Source organism: Drosophila hydei, unplaced genomic scaffold (assembly GCF_003285905.1).
Source record: "Drosophila hydei strain 15085-1641.00,03,60 unplaced genomic scaffold, DhydRS2 tig00008114-arrow-pilon, whole genome shotgun sequence".
NCBI lineage: Eukaryota > Metazoa > Arthropoda > Insecta > Diptera > Drosophilidae > Drosophila > Drosophila hydei.
In genome coordinates this window covers 6,278,002-6,302,375 of record NW_022045827.1, presented here as the reverse complement: position 1 = coordinate 6,302,375, position 24,374 = coordinate 6,278,002, and the positions used below count along the sequence as shown (strand labels likewise).

Genomic DNA, 24,374 nt, shown 5'->3' with positions numbered 1-24,374 from the left:
AATATATATTATGATTTCAAAACTATTCTTTTTTCTGATGTATCTATACTATTTCATACTACTACTACTATACTATATGATATATTGTACTATACTATTCATCAAAACATGTCATACTATACCATATCATACCATATAAATTGTATGCCATACTATACTATATATCCTTCTATACTATACTGTAATATACCATATCATCAAATACTCTAATATACTATACCATCCAAGGCATAGTATGCAATCCATCCCATCATATAGCATATTATATCCTTAGCAGACACCCCTACACTCTACTGATACCCCTTTATGATCTACTCAAAGCAATATGCACGCGAGCAATTGAAAATAGAGCTCATCACTGTTTTGGTATATCTAGATACAATCATGCTTATTGGACTGGTCGCCTTCGCCCCGAGAGTGCTGAGTCGAGGGAGCAGAGTGAACCGCGTAAAAGTGACTCGCGGGTGCGCCGTGGCCTGTCGGGGTCTTTCGGTCTTCGGTCTTTCGATGTTTCGGTGTTTCGGGGTCTGTCTCACTGCGCATTGCGCACTGCGTGCGGAATTTTCTTTTTCGAGTTCGGTGCGGCTCGGTTTTGGGTGCCAGTCAGTTAGTCTGTGAGAAAACGTCGGGCCGTTTGGTTGTTTTAGGTTGTTTCGGTTGTTCGCTGCGCATTGGCTTTTCATTTGCCTGGGCGGCCTTTGGCTTATCGAACGAATTCGAATTTCGTTTTTGTTGCGGGTGGCGGCAAACGTCGCGGAAAAACTCTGCGCACACCGAATGTGAGTGTGCGCGTCTGAACAAAACTCTGTGTATGCGTGTGTGTGTGTGAGTGTGTGAGTGTGTGCCTGTTCAGTAAGTGGAAAAGCGCGCAGAGCCCATTCACCGCACAGTTAAAAAATTTAATTTATTTTTAAGTTATTTATTTTCCGCCTTTTCGTTCGGTTTGGTTCGCTTCTGTCGGCGCTTTTTGTCGTTTTTATCGAGAATTCTGGATAAAACGAAATGCTGAATGGAAGCGTTTGTTGTTGCATTTGAGAAAATGCATCTGAATGTGTTGATATGTGCACAACATACTCACACACACACACACTTATGCATATGTACTTCTTAACAACCAATGCAAATTGACCGTGAATTTGGATGCTCTTTGTGGTGCGAAGGGGCTTTTGAGAGATATGGATACATTTATAAATATATATACATATACAACAGATGTGAAATCGGAACAAAAAAATATTTTGTATAACGGAAATGAACGCTTTATGAATGTGTTGAAATATCCAAAATATTTTTTTAATAATTAAAATAAAAATAAAGCTTAGTGTTTTAAAAACAAAAATATTATATAGGCAAATTCTATAATAAAAATTAAATAGTAAAAAAACAACTAAAAAAATATTTAAATATATTCATTAAATAAATAAAAGAAACCGTGATTGTGCTACAAAAACTTTATAGTTAGATATTTTAATAAATTTTCAAAACTTCAAAATTTCAATTGTGATACAAAAATCAAAAATTACTCAAATATATATAAAAATAAATATTAAAAAAAAAATTAAATAAAATAATTAGAAAAATGTATACAAATTTTAGGATCTTGTGCTAAACATACCAAAATATGAACATTAAAAATACTATTAAAATAATATATATAAAAAATATTAAAAGCAAAAGTTAACAAATTGTAAAAAGATACCAAAAACAATCAATAGAAATCAGTAATTTAGAAAATTTTTTACTAGGAAAGCTTAAAGGGACTTTTATATACATATTTCGACCGTCTTTATAGCCAAGCAGATGCAAATAATAATAGCTGGATATATTTTTTGGTATATATTTTGAAATGTTTTACGCCCACTCAAAAGAAAACACAAAGTAAACCTCAACATTAGGCATTCATCTTGGATTTTTCCAATTATGAATCAATAGATTATTCGGATGACTAAACCCAAAGTCAACTTCATCTGCATTCAGGCGCTCAGAAAAGTGTCGACAAACGGCGTGGGAAGTTGACGCCTACAAGAAAATGATCTCTCTCTCTCTATCTCTCTGAAATAGCCGCAGCTCAAAGCATTTTGGCTTATCAAAGTGATTTGGACTACTTAAAGAGCGGCGTTTTGTTTGGCTGCCACTAATTTTAATTGCCATAAAATATATATCTGGCCAAAGTAGCTAACAATGTGGCAGAGCTTTCCCAAAAACAAAAGAGATGCAGCTGCACAAGTTGGCGCTGCAACAGCCAGATACACGGCTACACAGATGCAGATACATTTATGAAATTTTATGTAAATGCGCTGGCAACACGCGCTCCTCATAAAAATCCACCAACGATTGTCACTTTGGGTGCACTGCGTCGCCGTCTCAAATTGTATTTTGACGGGCCATAAAACTAATGACAACCCACTCCAAATGGGGTATATGCACACGTCATACATGCATAGATGTAGAGAAGAAATTAACTAGTAAAATTAGCTTGAACGAGCGCTAACAAGCCGCGGCTGCCAGCAATTGACCCCGCCAGGATGTCGAACCTGAAGTTCCTGACGTTGCCATTTGCATTCCCTTCATAAGCATACTCCACATACTGAACATATTCATAATGCTTGCCGATCTCTCTATCTCCCTCTCTCTCTTTCTTCGTCATTGTCTCCCTGTCTGCCTGAGTCTCCCCACTTTTCGACTTTCCGACTTCTTGTCTGCGTATTTTTAGCTGCCCAAGGCGTAAATAATTCATTTTCCAGTCACAGTTGTTGACGTTCGTCGCACGAATATTGCACCAACTGACGGCTGCGCGGTGTGGTGTGCCAGGCAGCAGCACCACTAACGGGAAATGCCTCCTCGACAGCTTCAGCGCGCCTTCTGCCTTTCCTACTCCAGGCTGTAGGTTCAATTTTTGACTTCCACCCAAGGGATTTACGTTTACGTTTGCGTTGCTGTTGATTTGCATCTAAACTTGAAAGTGTTTATGCGCCCTATTTGGCCTTTTGATACATCTTCGATACTCTGTTTGTCAGTTTGTTAATGAGTATATTGGCTTGCCTTTTGGATGTTCTGCTATCCACTCAACTCTCATGTTAATTGTTCTCAGATAAAATTTTAATATTGTTTTCCCTAAAAAGGCTACAATATATAAGTTACTTAGTCATAGAATCGAGCCAGATAGATAATACTCTTTTATTTTCAAATTAAAGATTATCAATTAATTTTGTATAAGATAGATTAGATCTAGAACACATTCGCTAGATGACTTAGACTTAGCTAGACTTTTTGCACATGTCTTCTCTAAAGACAGCTGATGATCTGCAGATGAGATGCTTAATAAAGTAACAATCACTGCGTCTACGCACATTTCTGAGTTTCTGAAGTGAAACTCTGACATCAACAACTCCTGACTCCCAATCTGAAACTGCCCAAACTACGCTCTCTTAGTTCGATGTAAATGACTATTATATTGCACACAGCGTATTGCTTAGTTGATAACATCCAATTAATCTTTATGCTTTTGACTTTTCATTTGAACAAAATCTTTCTTTTTAAATAGGCTGTCGAGCAACATTGCATTGAACTTTGACAGCAATTGCGCTGCCTGTCTAAATCATGAACTAGAAATTCCACTTTGGCAATTTGTTGCCATCAAATAAAAATAAAATAAGAAATTGAAGCAAAAAAAAGCGAGAGAGAGAGAAAAAATACACGATATGCCACATACAATGTTAAGCTGCGTGGCATGCCACTTAAGTTGCTTTTTATGGGCGTCTCTTACTTGGCCCAAAATACAATAAATATTACTCAGCGCCAGTTTCAAGTGAACTGGCTGAGCGGCTGCTGGGGAGTGAAGTGTGGAGAATGGGAAGCGCGCTGCAGCAACTCAATTAAGTGTCCATAAAATATCCAGATACGCTAATCAATGATATATATGTGGGGATTGTACAAATTGGCCTGGGATGTACCAAGCAATGGCGGATTATTCTTTTTAAGAATTACAAAAGATTTATTCCCAAATACTGCTGTACCAATTGAATTAAGTAACAAGGAATGTGGCACAGAGTAAAGTCGAAATAAATCAAAAAGTATTTGAATAAATGAAAAATAAAAATTGTAAAAAATGTATATTTTATGGAAAACAAAGTAAAAAATATAAAAGTATTAGAAAATGTATAAACTATTTTAAAACTATAAATATATGCTTCTTTAAGAACTTGTACACATAGAGCAAACACATACGAACAGCAGCTTAAGAGGCCTACGCGAACTAATAAGGTAGCTTTTAAAAGCTCACTAATACTAAGCCAAGCTGAGATCTACTTATAAGTAATATAATAAACGAATAAACTTCAATTGAGTTCAGCTTGTCAAATGTCAGCTGTTGATAAATGTGTGTCTATTAAAATATTTAATTGTGCATTTAAAATTGATCATAAAAAACTAATTTAGTGCCCCGACCATAAACGAGAGCCACGAGTCAAATAAAAAATCGAAATAAATCAAAACAATAAAATGTAAAAATAACTGATAAATTTATAAAAGAAAGAAAAGAAATTAGTAAATATAAATATACATATATTATTTTTTCAGTGCGAACAGAAAGCAGAAAAAGTGTTCGAAGTGTGAAAAATGAAAATGCTTCAACAACAAATTGAAACGTAATCGAGCAAAAGAGAAACGTAGCAAAGATTGCGATATTGAATAGCCAGACCGAAGCGCAATTCTATATAGATAGCTTCAAAGGCCTGTCTGTCTATAAGTGTGGCTGTCTGATTGTCTCTCCGGTCGTCTGTCTGTCTGTTTGCCCCCCTTGGTGCAAACGCATGAGTTCTGTCAACGAAATGACATGCAGCATCTGTCTATGTAGCCGTAGACCAGGACGTGCTGCTGCTGCCGCGTCTCAGTTGTTGCTATTTTTATGAGCACACTGGTCTCCACATAAACAGGGACAGGGCTCGACGACGACGGATGCGTGGCCCCATGAAAAATCAATTAACACGCAGAATTATTAAAAACTACGAAAAACTAAGGAAAACGAATAACGAAACCAGCTCCTGCTGTAAATTTTATAACTTCAAAGCAGCTGCAGCGCCATGTTGCGACTCTGCGGATATCGAATGGGATTTGGATATGGATTTGGTTTGCTGCTAGTTCTACTGCAATTGCTGCAAACGGCAGCATCTATGAAAGGTGAGTGGCTGCAGAACAGTTAATTAAATGTTACGCTCTTGAAATCGCAGTCGGTAGCCGCGTTGCTGTCGCACAGAACTTAATACCATTCGGCCATAAACATGCGATTTATCATGGCAAATGATCAACGCACGATTTATGCTCATTACAAATATGGCCAGACACGAATTGGCCGCAAACGCGACACTCGACTCGGGCAGAAGCTGCAGCAGCAGCAGCAGCAAAAGTTGCTGCAACGTGGGCCATGTCCAAATTGCATTTACTTAGCTGCCAACAAATAAATAAAAGTCAAAATAAAGAGTTGCAAATGGTGCAGTCAAGATACTTTTTTTTGTTCATTTGCATTGCATGTTCGTTAAATGGCAGGCACTGTGGGCAGCTGAGCAGCGGAAAGTTTTCGAGAGCTTTCACACAGACACAAATCACAGATGCTAAACAGTTAGACAGGCGTGTACTTTATGTGGGTAGCCTTGGAAAGCTCACCAATACTAGTGCATGCATGTGTGAGCAAAAGAAGATTAGAACAGTTATTGTATTAGTGTATAACAGTTTAAGAAGAGTAGTAGAGTAGAGCTTTTATGAAACTAATAATTATAAATATTAATGATAGATAAAAAAAATTAGAATAATTTGTGTATAACAGTTAAAGCATTTCAGTAGAGTTTTTAGATATGCATAAGCCCAGACTCACAGAGAAAGCTGCGAACATTATGTGATAGACCTTTGAAAGCCCACTAATACCAATACAAAAATTCATGTTTAAAGCTTGAAGACCTATTGTATAACAACAGCACACATTCACATAACAACAGCTAACAAGAGTTAGAACAGTTATGGTATAACAGTTTTGAAAAGCTTTCACACAGGTACAATTTATAGACTCAGCAGCTCGGACAGCTGCGATCAATTATGAAGCTACATTCTGAAAGCTCACCAATATTGGTGCATAGCATGACTATATACTTGGCAAATAATTAGAAAGCGACGCAAAAAGCTTTCACACACACTTAGCAGACAAATCAGAACCAGAAAATGTTTCCAGTTAATTGCTAACTAGCTCAACCGTTAACAACTAATAAATTAAATTAATACTAAATGATTTTGCGGCCCACAAGAAAACTTAAAATAGAAAGAAGAACTAAACAAATTAAGAGAAGTGAATGAAATAGTTGCTAGGGAAATACCATTTCACTATCTTTAGATACGTGCTGGCCTTGAATGGCATTATAACTAGGCTGCTTTCGATTTTAAAGTTTACATAAGTTCAGATTTTGCAGTTGGCAAAGTCGAAAAAACCAAACTTTTGCTAACTTTTATATAATTTGCTGAAGCTAACTGCCGCCAACTCAAGTTGGTCTTGTGCCAGCAGTTTATGGTATTTTTAAGCTTCTTCTTTTCGTGTACTGTGCAGGGCGCAACTTTCTCAAGTTGTTGCTGCATGGTAAACGCTGGGTCGTAAAATCCAACGACTTAAGTACAATGCGCCGTCGCCGTCGCCGTCGCAGTGCACTTAACGCATTTTTCACGCTTGACATTTGACTCGGGGCGCACTTTTGTCGTCGATGTCTCCACAGCATTGTGGCATGCCGCAAAATGCTGCAGCTCCAACACGCAAACAAACAGCGGCAGGCCTGCTCTTAATTCTCATTGCTATATATACGAAAATATATATATATAATTTTTTTCTAAATTGTTTGTATCCATAGAGTATATACACGCTTTATTTTGGCTGCTTCTGCGGTTTTATATATATATATATATATATTTTCATAGTGTATTTTTAGTTGGCGTGTGACGTCACTTTCGCAGCGGCATGAATCATGCGGCAAAAGTCAACGCGAATTTTCCACTTATTTGTTGATGTTTTCGCTTTATTTGCGATTTTCTCTGAAATTCTATTTCGACTACATGAAATGTTCATCATTTACACGCGCAACGCATTGTGCCAATTTTAACACTCTGCACAGACACAGATACACATGCAAGATACAAATGTATCTGTGTATCTATAGCTGACTCTGTGGCGCACCATGTGCTGCTGTTGCTGCTGCTGCTACTTCTGCTGCTGCCTGCTGTTTCTTGATTATTCATTATTTTTATACCCTGTAGGTAATGAAAACTCATTAGCAGCTATTTCATGCAGTTATGCACGGGAATAGATATGTATATTTATACACATAGACGCCATATAATTTGGAGGTCTAATCGTAAGCTTGATTATCTTTATGGATCCACTTAAGTTTCTTTGTTGGTTTGTCTGAGTAAACAGAAGCTAAGATGCTACGTTATTATACTTCTTATATATAATAAGAATGTTTGGTATAATTTTGGCTTAAAATACTTAAGAGTTTTAAGTCTGTAGAAAAGCAAATCTAAATTTGCCAAGACTTACTAATATCTTCCATATAAAATATAAAAATATCTTCATTTTTCTAACATATAGAAGCTCGAACGCCCTTGATACAAGCGTAACATCAGTGGCCTCGACTACTCTGCATATTTATCATATAAAATCTATATCTTGACATAAGATACTTAAGAATTCTTAATAATGAGTATCATCAGTTAGGCAGCCTGGCCTCGACTACTCATGCATATTTATCATATAATACATAAAATTGTCTCCGTTTCCCCAGTTTATATATCACTTATATTGATTCTAGGTATAGCTTGCTAAGCAACTATGGATACTGGGTATCATCAGCAGCCTGGCCTCGATTATTTATACTTATTTTCCTCTATAATATATGTGTCTCCGGCTGCTAAAGTCATGTGCAGATGTGCAGATGCATTTATGCCTAAAAATTATTCAATTTACGATTCTTATTTATTTTGGCGACATTCTCAGGCCCATTGTCAATGGCTACCGGAATTGAGTCATGTGAAAATTTGTCTTTGTGATATTTGTCGATGGTCGTTCCTCGATTATTGTTTCTCAGTTGTTGATAGACAAAAAAGAAATTGAATTTTATGCGGCCCCGGGGTCTAATTAGGCTGTACTGCGTTGCGGCACTGCGGCGCGGCTCTCCATGCACATTCCACATGTTTATCTGCTGTGGCTTGGCATGCCATAAACCGGGCAAATGGTTTCTTAAATGTGTTTTGCTATATGGTCATGGTGGTTTTATTTGATTTAAATTGATCTCTTCACTTGTAGAATGAAGCCATAAAATCTAGGGAATAAAACACACGAGGGGCCAAATGCTGTGAAAGTGTTCCACAACTGGCAGCGCAGAGCTTTGGCTTAGCCATAAAGATCAAGTTGGTTCTCAGCTATGATTGGGCTTAATAATGAGTTGAGAAATGAGCTGAAATGTTAGCATGTGTTAACTATTGCAATAAACATGCTTATGACAAGAGTACTAAAAATTAACCTTCTCTTCTCTCTAACTAACCTCATTTGAGATGTATTTGTAACTCTTTAATGATTAAACTTAAGTACTGCAAGTTCTGTTTGGGATTCGTGGTTTATCTTTCTGCTTAGCTATAAAGATATAGCTTCATATTTTTAAACTTTAATAGCACTTCTGCCTAGAAGCTCAAGTTCAGAAATAGTATCGAAAAATTTGTCTACCTCCTGCCGATGCTTCATCAATTAGTTCAGCTACATAAAGTCTGCAGCAAACTCCATAAATCTGAATTCAATTCGCTGAACAACACGCAGCAAGCTCACAAATCACAACGCCCAGACATAAACTGTGACATTATTAGTCAAAATTAAGTTACAGAAAATGCATCAAAAATTATAAATTGTCAATGTCGGAATAAAATGTTGTAATGAATGCCATAACATGAAATACAAGCGAAATCTGAATACCTGCAGCCCACCTAAGGCGCATTAATTAAGTGGGGGCAAGCAAATGCCGCCGTCAAAGCAAATGCATAAAATCTATATAAGAGAAAAGCATATAAACTTGAGCAACTGGACGCTCGAATGCGACATATAACTCAAATAAAATAAACATTGGCCATAACATAAATACCTACTCGCTTGCCACGAGCATAGCTGCCATGGAGAGAGAGAGACGGGGAGAGAGAGATAAACATAAATTTCACATTTGGCTGGCAGCGAGCGGGGGTGGCGCTGCAGTCGTCTCAGCCAGTTGCAGCGCATCTGTTGCCATAATTCTTGCAACGCGCTACTTGCCGCAGCTTACGGCTGCGTTGGTGTTCCGTTGCCTGATGATGACGTCTCATTTGCTTGGGCGCCGACATTTGAGTTGCAGCCGTCGACTTCGGCTGCAAATTGCTGATGCCACTTCCGGATATATTCACTTTGTTTATGCCGAAAACAGCATCCAAAACTTGACATTCAAGCTTCCTTTGATAACCTGAAATCATTTTGAAGAATAACTAAATTGAGCTCGAGTTGCTTATAAAGCATCTTTGCCTTATAAGTCCCACATATAACTCTTTGACCAGCGTGAACTGCTGACTCCCTGCGCCTCATCTATATGTCTAACTTTTTGAACTGATAGGAATTGTTGATGTTATCCCAAACATCGATAAATATCGATTTGAAAATCGTATTTGTTTTCATTTGTTTCTTAAATTCCTTAAACTTGAGGCTACACATTCTAGATATAGGCTCCTACTTAGCTAGTTAAGTTGGTTATCAAAAGCAGGCCATAAATCGATCATTCCTTGCAGTTCATAGATAGCAAAGGATTTCCTTAAACTCTCAATATGCCAGCATACAAGAGCGCTGCTTGACCTGAGCATATTAGGAAATAGAGCAAACGCAATAAGCACATAAAGTTAGTTAGCTTAAAACAATTTTCCTATCATGGCAACGTACTGAAATTTTGATAGATCTCTGCTCAACATTCCCCACAGCGTCTATCTTAGATTTTAATATCAAATATTCAAATAAGTAAATCTCTGCCTCTTATCTCCACAAAGAAATAACGCAATTGCCGCTCAAACCTCACACACGCAATAGTTTATATTGCTGTAGAGTATCAGTCAGTCGAGTACGCCCAATTGTTATTCAGTACATTCTGCAGATCAGCTCTTAACGATATCTTAATGTAGGTCAATGCATTGCGTTGGGAAAGTGTTTTTAAGGTTTTCCGACACTTTTTGACGCCTGATTGCTGCTAATTGGCGTCAAAATGGCTCTGCCAACGCAAGGCGTCGCTGACGCCGACGCCGACGCTGATCACAACAACAACAATAACAACAACCGAATTATTTGTATCTCATTTTGCTTTGTTTATCTTGTTGACTGTTTGTCAGTTGTGCCTCTGTTCGTGTGTGTGCAACTGTTTCATGTTTATTCAAGCAGCTAACAAAATACAAACGTATCCAGCCGAACATCTCTATGTGGGTTAGGTCAATATGTGCATGTCCAACAACAAAGATTTCTGCTACGAATCGATGCCAAAGTTGAGCGCATTTGTATATAGTTTGTTAAACTAACAAACTAAATCCGAAATAAAGCCCTAAAATGTGACAACTAAACTCGTATACATATGAGACGAATGTATGTGTACAAAGAAACGGGTCATAAATCATCATATTGCCTTGAAATGTAGATGTTTAAAAAAAAACATCTAAATTTTAGCTGTGCATGTGCACAAGTCTGTGAAAAGCATCGCATAGACTCTCGCTTTTCTCAGAACCGAAGGGAAACTGTGGGGCGAACATTAGATAAAAATAAATACAATAAAGTGTTCTAAGAAAAAGAATAGTGAATCAGAGATTCAATTATATATTTATATATATTTTATTATAAATATTTATTTTAATTGAAAAAAACATTTTATATAAATTAAAAATAATTACCTTATAAATAAAGATTATCCTAGCTTTCTTCTAAGGGAACAGAATAAAAACAAAACTTTAAAAAATTTTGAAAACAAAATAATTTTTATGATTTACTAATTATGTTAAATATTAATCACTTGTTAAATATTTTAAATTCAGAAATATATAATTTATATAAGTAAAAAATTGTTAATCAATTATTAAAATATTAGAAACAATAAAATATTTAAAACAATTTTTTTCTGAATTACAAAATGTTTTTTTTTTTGTTGATTTATATATTTGAAAATGAAAAAACTATTTCAATTTTAGAAACTTTAAAAAATATATATTTCTGAATTTAAAAAAAAAATTTTTTATATAAAAAATTTTAAAAAAATTATGTAAATTAAAAAAAATTTGACAAAAAATGTAAATTACAATATGTAAAGCTGAGTTCTTGTAGTGCTAAAAGAATACTTATTACTATCTTCAGAGCCTAAAACATATTTAAATAAGCTTATAATAGCTGCCCTTCAAGTCCCTTAGACAGAACTAAAGGCAACTACAAAATTTAAACTGACGAGATAACAACATTTCGGATCTTTAGATCTTCTAAATGAACCTAAAACAAATAAACAATTTGCAATAACCTGACAGAGCGTGTAACAAGGCTAGAGCTAGCGAATGGGGCCACACGATATGGGCAGAGGTTGCCCTCTCAAGGCGCACAGCTAATTAAGCAAATCAAGTACAAAATGGAACTATAGATGGATGGATTGATATGTATATAGATAGATTGATAGCTAGATGGATTGACAGAGTGCACAGACAGTGAGTGACAGGCTGACAGCTGACCGAATGCCTGGACAAATTTCTAGAAGGGGCAGCACGATCAGAGCCAATCGAGTGGAACTTGTGGCACTTGGGGGAAGCATCCGTATCTGATGAAATGTCCATTGCAATTTGTTTTTATTTATGTGTTACAGTTTCGCTATTCGGCGATGGATATGTATCGATGCCGCTGCAGGAGGCCAAAATGTCAACGAATATACGCGTCAAGTTTCGCACCAAGCAGGCGGACGCATTTCTCTTTTTGGCAGCGGGTCGCACCGACTATTGCCTGCTGCGACTGGAGAATGGCCTCATCAGTTTCAGCTATAAAATCGAACGGGATGTCGTTCAGGTGTGTGTGTGTGTAGCCTGTTGCATATTTTAGCCAACATGCATGGCCTCCTGCCCCTCGCTAACCAAGAGTTTAATCCTGTTTTGCAGCTGCGTTCGCCCAAGAAGCAGCCGCTCAACGATCTGGAGTGGCACGATGTGGCCGTGCAACGTTTCGAGAATAATGTCACCCTGCAGGTGGATGGTCACATAATGCGCAAACAGCTGCCAGCCGATTCACTGGCTCTTAATGTCCATTTTGGCACCTTCCTTGGCGGCGTTGGCGATTTTACGGCCGAGTTTCTCAATGATGTCATTGGCTTTCGCGGCTGCATATCGGACGTGAGTGCCGGCCGCCAACTGTGCCAATCGGCATTAGTCTAATCGAATTGATCACATCTACCTCTTTTCTCTTGTTTTATGGTTCCAGGTCTTCTATAACAACATCAACATCATAAAGCGTGCCAAAGATCGCACGGGCCACACGACCAGCACCGGAGTGGGCTGGACGTGCAGCAATGAATTCGATGGCGGCATTCAGGATAGCATCAGTTACTTGAGTAATGATTCCTTTGCACTGATGCTCAAGGAATCGCACAGCACAGGCGAAAGGTAAGATGCCTTAGATAACTAAAGCTATCGAGTTTCGGATTTGAAAAGCTTGTGAAAGGGCTTGGATTTGGTTAAGTCTAGCCATTGCTAGTTCTCTTAAACGGAACTTCTTCATTTTCCTTTCTTTGCCTATTAATCATTGAGACAGCTGCTTAAAGATGAGCAGTAGAGCATCGATTTAATCATCTAAAGTCTATTGCTATGCGAACTAGCCTGCTAGCTGCTGAAGCTATCAGCATGAAGCTTACATTCAATTTCAAAGACATGATTTTCTAGTAGATCAAGATCTTTACTTATTTTCAGAAGCTATAGACCTAAGACTGAAGCTTTTCTAATATTGTAAAGCTTAACATTGACAGTTAGATTAGTATATTAACTAAGTAACCTTAAACTAACGCCAGAGTTCAAGCCGTTCATGATACTCACGCAGCGCATTTGCCATTTCGCTCCAGTCTCTCGTTTCAATTTCGTACGATGACGGATTCGGGCACGGTATTCTTCAATGGCGGCTATGACTTTTTGCTGCTGGAGATAGAGGATGAGAAACTGAAGCTGACATTCAATAAGGCCGGCAGCCTGGTGCAGTTCGTGACTAATGAGACCATCTCCGATGGCAAATGGCATCGTGTGATGTTGAGCTATAATGCCGCCATGGCGGAGCTGCGGCTGGACGATGCCGCATTTAGCTATCGGGGCGAGCACGCTAATGACACCAAGGCGACCATTAATCTGGAGAAGAGCGTCTTCTTTGGCGGCGTGCAGGAGGAGATGCGCCGTCGGCTCATTAACAAGGGACTGCGCATCAACGAGCTCAGCTTCAAGGGCTGCATGCGTAATCTACAGGTGAACAGCATGGCTTTGGGTTTCGCCGAGATGACCATATCGCGGCATCTGGCCCTGAATTGTGTGTGGAAATATCCGTGTGTGGAGCACAATCCCTGCCTGAAGAGTGGCTTCTGCAGTCAGCATGGCGTGGATGAATTCATTTGCTACTGCGATCAGTCTTACTGCATTAAGGCTGACTTCCAGGGTCCCTTCAAGGTAGGTTCTACTGTAATTCTCCTTTTGTTGTGTTTCACCTTATGTTTCTGCCCGCAGATCTTTACGGCAACCAGCCCGGAACTGGAGCTGCTGTATGTCTCGCCCATGCAACTGCTGGAGGGCGGCACCGCCTTTCTCTCCCCACACATCATAGACGTGCTGCTGGACACACGCCGCTATCCCAGCCTCAATGAACAATCGATTGTCTTTCATGTGGTGCAACAGCCCAAGTTTGGCCAGTTGCTACACTACTCGCCGGAGAAGGCCAACTTTGTGCCCTGTCGCAGCTTCAATCTCGTTGACTTGGCCACGGACAAGCTGAAGTATGTGCACAACGGCTTAGAGAACTTCAACGATCACGCCACACTGGATATGCAGGTCAATGGAGATCCACATAAGATACCCGACAATATTCTGGGCAGGCATCGCTTCCTGCTCCATGCGAACATCACGGCTGTCAATGATGCGCCACAGCTGCAGCTGCATTCGCACAAAATACTGCGCGTCATCGAGGGCATCGAGCGTATACTCGATGTGGATCTATTCAATATAGCCGATCCGGACAGCGAGCCTGGCGATTTGATCTATACCATAATGCCTTCGTCCAATTCCCAGGAGGCTTTTGGCCGCTTTATGGTCGGCGGTATCAACACCATGACCTTCTCTCAGGCGGACGTGAATGTGGGCAAGGTCTCTTACCTGTATAACTCCACGACAGCCGAATCCTTTAGCTACCAGCTGCTGCTCCATGTCTCCGATGGCATCGAGACTAGCGACACGGTCTACTTGCCCGTCTCAGTGCATCCGTTGGAACTGCGCGTGGTCAACAACACCGGCCTCATCATGATACACAAGAGCTCGCTGCTGCTGACCCCCGCCAATCTCTCCATCGGCACCAATGCAGTCGACGAGCACATCGACATACGTTACGATGTAGTGAAGCCTCCGCAGCATGGCGTTCTGCAGCGCCTGCGTCAAATCGATGGCTCCTGGATAAACGTGGAATGGTTCACCGATAGCCAGCTGCTGCTGGGCCACATACGCTATCTGCACAACAGCGATTTTCCCTGGCAAGACGAATTTAAGGTAAGATCTAACTACTTATTCCAATGTATCAAAGGACAGTCCTTGTTCTTTGCTCATCTAATCCTCATCAACAACAAAATATATATTAATCTTCGACTTCCTTTATCCACCTAGTTCATTGCCTCATTTGGTTTTGTGACAACGCAAACCTTTGACTTTCGCATAACGTTCACGCGGCTGCGCATTGCCAGCAACTCGCCGGCTGTGATCGCAATCAATGGAACGCGTGAAATTCTGCTGACCAACAATTTGCTGAGCTATGAATCAGTGCCCATTGGCAGCTTTCCACGCAGTGTCATCTACAAGATCACCAAGCCGACCAAGTACGGCGGCATCTATGTGGAGGGCTCGCGTAAGGCGGCCAAGCAAATGGACTCGTTTACCCAGCTGGACATCGACAAGCGTCGCATACGCTATAGGACGCATCATAACTGCTACTCGAGCTTTATGGATCACTTGGAGTTTGTGGTGTCCGTGGCGGAGTGTGACGATGTTGTTGGCAAGCTGCAGATCATCTTCAATCCACTGACAGAGCTCACACACAAGCTGCACTATCAGAAGTTCGAGGTGGTGCAGGTGCAAGAGGGCGAGCGAGCGTTGATCACGAAGAATCATTTCGAGATTCGCTTCAATATCTACGAGAGCCTGCAGTTCCAGGTCTCTGTGCCGCCGGCTCATGGCCTGATATGCAAATACGATGAGCAAACGGGTTTGACTACGCCCATTGAGCTGTTCACGCTGGAGCAGCTGTTCCGCAACGACATCTACTATTGCCACGATGATACGGAATCGACGCTGGACGGCTTCGAGCTGCTCATACTCTCCGGCGATGAAACGGATCTGCAATTTGTGGCCAACATGGAGGTGCACATCAAGCTGGTCAACGACAATGAACCCTATCGCAGTGCCGTGGAGCGAGTCTTCCATGTGGTGCGCAACGGCATACGCACTCTGAATCCCACGGCGCTGCAGTACCTCGATGCAGATGTGAATACCAATCATACGGACATACACTATATACACGTGTCCAGCACCAATGGCGCCTTCTACAAGTCGGGCCACTTTATAGACAGCTTCAGTCAGGATGACATTGCCAATAGGCGCATTATGTTCCAGCACAGCGGACCAGATGTGGGCACTGCCTCGTTCATAGTCACGGATCGAGAGCATGAGGTGAACGGCCAGCTGGAGATCCGCGCCTCGGATCCATTTGTATCCATGCTGCCAGCCAATGCCTCCATTGTGCAGGAGGGCAAATTTGTGATTCTGAAGAACAAGGATTTTGTGCTGGAAACCAATTTGGATATGAAGCTGGACGAGATCTACTACGAGGTCATCAAGCCGCCCTCCTACGGCCTCCTCATGTATCTGAGCGGACAGCGCGGTGAGAATGGCACAACTATGCACAAGGCCACGAATTTCACATCCCTGGGCAACTTCACACATTTGGATATTGAGCGCGAGCGCTTGGTCTATTGGAATACGGAAATCGCATCGATGGACAAAGTGAGGTAGGTTAAGGCTAACCAAATTGCAGATAATATATTTAAATGAGGCCTTTAATATCGCATCAGATATCGCGTACACATCAAGAACATTACAGCTGAGGGTGAGGTCATCTTTCGCATCTATCCCTCGGCCTACTGGGAGCCTTTGCAGGTGAAGCAGAATCATACGCTCTACGTGGAGGAGTCAACGAGCGTGTTGATCTCACGTGATGTGCTAGAGGTAATGGCTAATGCCTATATCGTAACTCTATGCTAGTTCTAATCCCAAATGCTCGTTCTACAGGTCGTACATCCCAACATTTCGCCAGGTGACATTACCTTTCTGGTAACCTCGTCGCCCATGCATGGCTATTTGGAAATGCAGTCGATGTCCTTTGACGATGAGTACAACTGCAAGGTCTTCGATCAGTCGTCGGTCAACACGGAAAAGATGTTCTACATACAGGCGGGCGTTAATCAATCATCCGATTACTTTGTATTCGATGTGACCAACGGCATCACCTGGTTGCGTCAGCTGATGCTCAAAATAGTCATCATACCCGAGAAGCTGTACATGCACACGAACATCATCTCCGTGGTGGAGGGGAAAACGGTGCAGATCGGCGCCACGGATATACAGCCCTATTCGGAGTACTATCGCGGCAAGATCTTGGAGTATATAGTCACCATAACGCCCACTTCAGGTCACATATTGGCTGGTAGTTCAAAGGTCAAGCGCTTCACGCAAAAACAACTCGAACAGGGCAGCATACAGTATGTGCACAATGGCAGTGAGAACAGCACAGATTGCCTTACGATGGTAGCCGTGGCCAGAAACAAGGAGAGCGTGCCCTTCGAGCTGGAGCTAGCTGTGGTGCCGGTCAACGATGAGGAGCCGATGATGGTCACCAACACGGGACTTCAGGTGTGGAACGGAGGACGCTATGTCATCAAGAATACAGATTTGTGTAAGTTCTTGGAGCTGAGGCCACTCACCTCGAATGCATAAATATTTAATATTCAAATCCCTTTCTGTAGTGGCCCAGGATTACGATACACCACCGGAGAATCTCACCTACATTGTGCATCACATTTACGGCGGATACCTGGCTGAGAAATCCTCCACTCAGCATAAGATCGAACAGTTCACGCAGGCACAGCTCAATGCGGAAAAGATCTATTTCATTCACGATGCCAACTCCCGAAGGAACGAGCTCTCCTTCCTGGTCACTGATGGACTATTCAATACTAGCACCCAGTTGCTGAACATAGAGATAAAGCCGATTGAGATTCTGGTGGAGCGCAATGAGAATTTGCATGTGTTTCCACTCACCAAGAAGCAAATCTTGCGCGACCATTTGCACTTCAAGTGCTCGGACGAGGAGCGGGAGATACGCTATAATGTGACAGTCCCGCCAAGTCTGGGACGCATCGTCAATGAGTATCTGGGCAATGGCTATGCCAAGGAGATAAGCGAGTTCACGCAGAACGATGTGGACAACGGACACATTTTCTATGAGCACACGGCAGTTATTTTGGAGTTCCGCATCAATGATTCCTTCTACTTTGACGTCGTGGCCGAGCGCAGCGATCGCTTGTTGGATCAGAAGTTCAACATAGAAATATCCGTATCCTCAGGTGGCTTACTTCGATTTTTGCCTGTGTCTAAGCTGACGGTGGATGAGGGCGGTTCGGTGCCCATTAAACTAGATTTCTCTAAGATCTTGGAGTATCTAAAAACTCGTGCGGGCATCAACAATCCGGAACTGTTCATAGAGGCCGCACAGAAGCCATCGCATGGTAGCATCGGACTGGGCCATGACTTTAGGGCCATGCAACGCTATCATCCAAGCGATTTCTTTACCAAGAAAGTTTACTATATACACGATCACACGGACACCCTGGAGGACACCATACTGATGGGCGTGTATCTGACGCAAGGGTAAGGCATGAGTTTCGAAATCTGAAGAATCGAAATCTAAATTTGCTACCAATTTCCATTGCAGCAACATCTTCTTGTGCAACTTGACCATACCCGTATCTATAAATCCCATCAATGACCAGCCTTTCCAGCTGGTCACGCATCTGCCCCAAATGGAGGTCGTTGAGGGCGAGAATCGCACCATAACACGCAATGTGCTGCTCACCGAGGATAAGGATACGCCGCCCGAGGAGATCATCTACGATGTGATGAGCGGTCCCACTTTGGGCGTGCTCAAGAAGCTGAACAATGATGGCCAGGCCGAGGATCTGCTCGCGTTTTCCAATCAATTCACCCAGGCGGACATCAACAATGATCGCATCATTTATGTCCACTTTGGCATGCCGCAGTCCACGACCTTTTGCTTCACCGTGACCGATGGCCAGTTCAATCCTGCTTATGAGATCTTTACCATCAAAGTGGCGCCCATAAGTCTGCTGCCAGCGAACACGCAGCTGCCGGTGAGCCTGCAGCAGGGCGCCACCAGTGCGGCCATGAAGCTGGAGCAGATTGGCCTGAGCACCAATGTGAAGCTGGACCGACTGGCCTATAATATAACCAATTCCCCGCTCTACGGCATCATTTTGTATAAGCATCAGCCAACGCTAAGATTCAACCAGCAGCAGCTGGAGTTATCACAGATTAGCTATATGCAAACGGATCTGAATCGCTCCAACGACACGTTCCAGGTGAGCGCCTATGTGCCCGGCAGCAACTATGCCGCGCAGGTGGATGTGGTTGTTAATGTGGAGCCGGTTATTAAGATCAATGACATAGCCATGCGCGAGGCGGTGTCCAGTTCGAGTGCAGCGGGTGGCAAGATCAGGCTCAGCAGCTACTTGGTCAACGATAATCCGCTCTCGCTGAAGCTGAACAAATTCAATCCCAAGTTCGTTATCACACGCATGCCCGCAACGGGTCAGCTGAGGAAGATCATACGCAGCACCAGCCTGAGTCAGGCGGGACTCAATGGAGCAGCCGATGGGCAGAATGAACGCTCCACCACCATCTTCTCATACAAGGAGCTGCGCAGCGGTGTTGTCTACTTTGTACCGCACGCATCGGTCGATGAGACGGAGGCGGATAGCGATAGCTTCGACTATCAGCTGCTCATCAAGACGGTGCAGCCGGCTCAGGCCACGGTAGCCATTGAGTATCGTGCCCAGCTACAAGAAACGGAGACAGTGCATCTGGGCAATGCAGATATATCCATTAACTATCTGGCTGTGGGCTGTGCCCTGTTCGTTCTGCTCATTTGCCTGCTGATTGTGCTGCTGTTGCTCAAGATGAGAAATATGCGAAAGCGAAAGGCCGATATATCCAAGGATCAGCCGCCACCATTGCCCTGTCCACCAGACCTGACGTCGGTCAGTCCGCAACATCATCATCATCACCACCATCATCATTATGCCAGCTCCGAGGCTGATTCGGTGCCGGCAACGGGCAATTCAACGCCTCTACCGGGCTTCAGCAATATACCCCACTGCAAGATTATACCAGTGGAGTCGTATAAGCACGAGTTTCCCGACTACGATCCGGATGAGGATGAAACAGACGATCAGTGCGATCCGCAGCAAATGATGTTGCCGCAACGCTACAATCCCTATCACATAGATCACGATACATGGAGTTCATCGTGCGACATGGCCAACGATTTTGCTGGCTATGCATCCGTGCCGCAGAGCATATCGATTTCAGGTTCGGTTAGTTCGCCGCCTTCTGCGCCGCCCACAAATCCGCTGCTGCGCCGAAATCAGTATTGGGTCTGAACGAAAAAAAAACAACAATAAGAGTTACGGCAAAGTAGTCTTAATCTATTTATTTAGCCATACATTTACGAGTATATTTAGGTACGTTTAAGGCTGATTTATGAGATTCGCACGTTTTAGTTAGTAAGCAAACGGACTTTGTTAGTTTTAATGAAGCATTTGATAGCATATACATATATAAATTTGCTAGTTACATATCTAAAAGTCAAGAAAATTCAACAGCCAATACAAATTTTGCCATATAATAGCCATGCATATGTATTCATGTAGGAGTTATACTCGTCAGCTGTAAGGGTTTGCCAACTTTCAATATTAATGTTAAGCATTTGTGTTGGAAAACGATTATAATTGCGAATTTTTTAAATAAATGACAATACTTTTAAGCTAATATACTGAACTAATTGTTTTGAATGCCATTTTCGGTTTCATTTTATTTTAACATATTTGCCAACACTTAAACGTACTCACCCAGCCACCACAAGTTGCTTACGCTGGCGCTCTATTATGTATATCGACTTACTAATCAGCCAGCCACCACAATCTAACACACACAAGAAAACTGTGATTGTGTTAGCTACTAACGCTTGCGCTCTATATTGTAAGTCGACTTGCCACCACATTTTATCGAAAATTTAAATTTTTTTAGTCGATTAATCGGTTTGTCAGAATTTACTCTTTAATATGATTTCATGTGTATATAAAGATGTATGTATTACTATGTATTTTCATTCAGCGGAATTCCATATCATTAGAAGTCACTTTGTTAATGCTTATGAAATAAAAAAATATCACTAGTTTCAATGTGATGCACACTGTTTCTCGTAATGCAATGTTGTCGGTGCTTAAAAGCCCGCCGTTGTGGACGTAGTGGCCGTTACGGCCTTCTCTGTAACGGGCGTTACGACCATCGCCTGATTATCATATCCATGTCCATAGCCGATTTCGGTCACCACAGTTGTTGGTGTTGTGCTATTCTCAGCCGGATACCGCGTGCTCACCGGCGTTGCCATAGTCAATACAGAGCCCTCGGCGGCGCCTAGTTATAAGAATAACAATTGACATATTCAATGCATCGGACAGGTAGTCAAATTTCGAATTTTACCTGCTACACTGTAGATTTGCGAAGGTGCCCGCTCAATGTCACGGTTGAACGCATTCGGATTCTGTATGGTCATGCCATTGAGCTCCTTCCCATTGCTCGGCTGAGCCTTGGACTGCAGCCGGTTCATGCAACGCTGCAGCGAACGCTTGACGCCCAACCAGCGCAGGAACTTAACCATATAATTGATGAAAACTAATATAAGGATGATGAACAACACAATGCGAATCTGATCCAGCTTGGGCAGCACACGGTTCTGTATATCAGCTACCAGAGGATCATAGCTTTTGTAGGCTGTAGATGAGATCAAGAAGGAAATCTATTAGAATCTGTGATGATGATGATATCAGTGTTATGAGTGTATATATTACTATTATTTCTATTTGTTTTACAGTATATAATTCTGGAGTGCAAATAGTTGTCTATAGATAACTTATCTAAGTGACGATGCAGATAGATAGCCAACATGGGGTAACTACAATTTATTTCCACATTTTCGCCTAAGATTTACTTGAAAACAAAATAAAAGCTGATCAAATAAAACGATTAAGCAAATACCTGTTAAATTGTGAATTCCATTATCATTATGTGCACAGTCAACCAATACAATGAGCTAATCAATTGTTAACAACTGACTACAATTAACTGTGAACTCTAGACGAGAGATGTCCGATGGAAAATCCATAGACTTAACGCTGGAGGCTTGCCAACTGCGTAATGCACTGTTCACGTTTTTAGTGCTGATCAGTCGAGAAGACGACTGACTGACTCTTAGACTGTGAGCCAAATGCAGTGGCTTTCAAACTGTTATACTTTATTGTTATGCCTTCAGCCATCGTTGATGATCTTCTCATTTGGCTTGCAAACTTATCAAGCTACCCAATCCACCTTCAACAATTGCTACAGTCATCCTTCATATATAAATAATTAACTGCCAAGCCAATATACCCCTATTCACACATATCTAAGCAGAGTATGAGAGCACCTATGCACACCTATGTAAGCTTTAATTATAGCCACACATTCTTGGCAAATCAGTTGCACAAATTAGATTTTTGCTTTAAGATGCAATGGAAACTTTTTGTTTGCTTGCAACTCACCTGAACACTCCTTGGCACAGGTGTCCGCATGGTAATTATGCGAGCTAACATCACAAATGTCGGCACACGGCATGCAGCTCTCGACGAACATGGAGCAATACTCGCTCACCGCGTGACAGAGCTTGCCGTGGCAATCCTGGCCAGAGCCAGCTGCACGTCCATTGGCGGCACTCACCAGCGAGAAGCTGGGCAGCAGCGAGGCTCCAATGGAGAGCGATAGTGGGCGCATTTCTCTGCCGGACATCAGATCACCTCTGGCGCTCTCTTTTAATTTCTTTGTTTTAAATTTGACTGTTGTTGTTGTTGTTGTTGTTGTGTTTTACATAACGTTTATATGCACCAAAGAAGCTGATTTATTTTAGGCACCGTTGCAGTTGTTACCTGTGCTATGATTCATAACTTTTTCGTTTGCCAGCTTCTTGGCAAAGCTTCTTTTTTGTGTTTTTTTTTTAATTGTTGACTTCGCGTTGAAAGCGACGTGCGTTGAGTCCAGTTTCAATTTGAGTGAAGTTTACGTGTGTGTGTGTGTGAGTGTTTGTGTGTGAGCCGCTTTATAAACTAGTTTCACTTAAGCAAACGGCTACCTTTCTTAACAATTTCTTGTCTTTTGATATTTTAATACACTTCAATCAGTTTTATTCACTTATTTGTTTTTAATTAAAAAAATAACAGTTTTTTTATCATCTTTCGGCCTTTTGAGTTATTATCTTTTGTCTGCCGCAAACGTTTTGCTTTGAGCCACATTCAACAGAAAACTGGCAACAGCAACGATCGCGCAGCCGAATGTTACCAAGCAGAGCTCGAAGCACACACTCACACGCGCTCACTCACACGCACACAAGCAGACAGACATGCGCCTTAACTGAAATTCGCTCTCTCTTTCTCTCGCTCTCATGCCCAGACGCAGTGCGCTCAAGCAATCGACTTGACTCTTGTTTACTTTACGGAATGTAGTTGTAAAGTGCAAATGTGTGTGTAAACAGGCAACTGATTTTCAACTATGCACATGCATAGCTATATATGTATGTATGTATATGATTTACAGGTATATATGCATTTGTGTGTGTTTTGTATTTTGTTTTGGGTTTGAGTCGCGCATTCTTTGAGCCGAGTTTAGCTAAAGAGCCCTAAGCAATTTCTAAAAATAGTTTGTGCGAATATTTAGCAAATATAAAAATGTTTTTATTTTGTTTATTTTATTTGCAATTGGCAATTTTTCTGCTCAAGCACAACGCACTGCAGAAACACGTTGACTCATGTCCATTTATATATTTTCTTAAAATTCGTTTTTATGAATGAACTTATCTGAGTGCTTACCCACTTTTATTAAACAAAATGCAAAGCAAAAGGAAATAAAGTTAATAAATATTAAGTGAATATATTTAGGGAAGTTATAACCACATAACATTGAGACTTGCTCATATGTACAAGCACTTGACGTCATGAGTCAACAAAAAAAAACAATATAACATTGCTCATTGTATTTGCGGTTGATTATTTATTTGTTATTAAATTGTGGTTATTGCCAAAGAAAACAAGTTTGAGTGTTTTTTGTAGAGTTTTAAAATACGGTGCGATTCTCGAGTAAAGGTGGGTGACTTGGCTATGTAGATAGCTATCTGAATGCGTTAAACATGTTTAAAAATATGTGTTTTTAAATAATGTACAAGTCAATTATAAAAATATCAACAATAAATTTTAAGCTTTTTATTTAATTAAAAAAAAAAGTTCATAAACATTGTTTTTATGACTTAATTTAAATTTTCATTTAAATTAAGCTGACAAATTGGCAGCACTGTTAACTCAAATTGGCAGCTGTTGCGCGCTCAACAATTGTAGCGCCTATCGATATATCTACAGTTGTAGACTACTTGAAAGTGTCCTAAATGGGCATAAATATTTTGGAACTAATTATATTATGATAATACTTTTTAACAGACCATTCAAGTAAATGATTTTATTATGCTGCCAATCCAAGTGTTATAGCGATGTGTATTGTTATTCTCACTTAACGTATTTTGAATACACAAAGTAACAGCAAGCTATCGACCTATCGATGTAGTCGGCACCAAGCCAGCCATCCCCATTGCCGCATTCGTTGAGCGGCTT

At 41.2% G+C, this 24,374-nt stretch overlaps 2 protein-coding genes across 4 annotated transcripts; one reads left to right on the top strand and one right to left on the bottom strand.

Moving 5' to 3' along the window:
- The first annotated feature begins 629 nt into the window (after positions 1-629).
- On the top strand, positions 630-20,136 carry LOC111595594 (chondroitin sulfate proteoglycan 4). 3 transcript variants are annotated; one of them, XM_023309405.2, is made up of 12 exons: positions 630-779; positions 4,579-5,178; positions 11,916-12,112; positions 12,202-12,432; positions 12,521-12,702; positions 13,155-13,743; positions 13,801-14,829; positions 14,944-16,340; positions 16,404-16,557; positions 16,621-17,284; positions 17,355-18,258; positions 18,323-20,066. In XM_023309405.2, exons 2-12 carry the CDS (start codon positions 5,082-5,084, stop codon positions 20,064-20,066), a joined length of 7,188 nt encoding a protein of 2,395 aa, XP_023165173.2. In that variant the 5' UTR covers positions 630-779; positions 4,579-5,081. The 3 variants fall into 3 exon arrangements, with proteins under 3 accessions (XP_023165173.2, XP_023165174.2, XP_023165175.2); XM_023309406.2 differs by lacking the exon at positions 630-779 and adding an exon at positions 4,226-4,263; XM_023309407.2 differs by lacking the exon at positions 630-779 and having other exon boundaries at positions 5,082-5,178; positions 18,323-20,136.
- A 594-nt stretch (positions 20,137-20,730) lies between these two features.
- LOC111595506 (protein grindelwald) lies at positions 20,731-23,001 on the bottom strand. The gene is made up of 3 exons (XM_023309278.2): positions 22,266-23,001; positions 21,169-21,459; positions 20,731-21,102 (listed from the first exon to the last, which is right to left on the bottom strand). The coding sequence occupies exons 1-3, from the start codon at positions 22,507-22,509 to the stop codon at positions 20,909-20,911; spliced, it is 729 nt and encodes a 242-aa protein (XP_023165046.2). The 5' UTR covers positions 22,510-23,001; the 3' UTR covers positions 20,731-20,908.
- Between the last annotated feature and the right edge of the window lie 1,373 nt (positions 23,002-24,374).

Excerpts from the sequence above, each read along its gene's own strand:
- LOC111595594 (XM_023309407.2), top strand. The coding sequence starts at position 5,082 with ATGTTGCGACTCTGCGGATATCGAATGGGATTTGGATATGGATTTGGT. Across the intron at positions 12,113-12,201 it reads TCGAACGGGATGTCGTTCAG|CTGCGTTCGCCCAAGAAGCA; the intron begins GTGTGTGTGTGT and ends CCTGTTTTGCAG. Across the intron at positions 16,341-16,403 it reads GCATCGATGGACAAAGTGAG|ATATCGCGTACACATCAAGA; the intron begins GTAGGTTAAGGC and ends ATATCGCATCAG.
- LOC111595506 (XM_023309278.2), bottom strand. The coding sequence starts at position 22,509 with ATGTCCGGCAGAGAAATGCGCCCACTATCGCTCTCCATTGGAGCCTCG. Across the intron at positions 21,460-22,265 it reads CTGTGCCAAGGAGTGTTCAG|CCTACAAAAGCTATGATCCT; the intron begins GTGAGTTGCAAG and ends TCTCATCTACAG. Across the intron at positions 21,103-21,168 it reads GCAAATCTACAGTGTAGCAG|GCGCCGCCGAGGGCTCTGTA; the intron begins GTAAAATTCGAA and ends TCTTATAACTAG.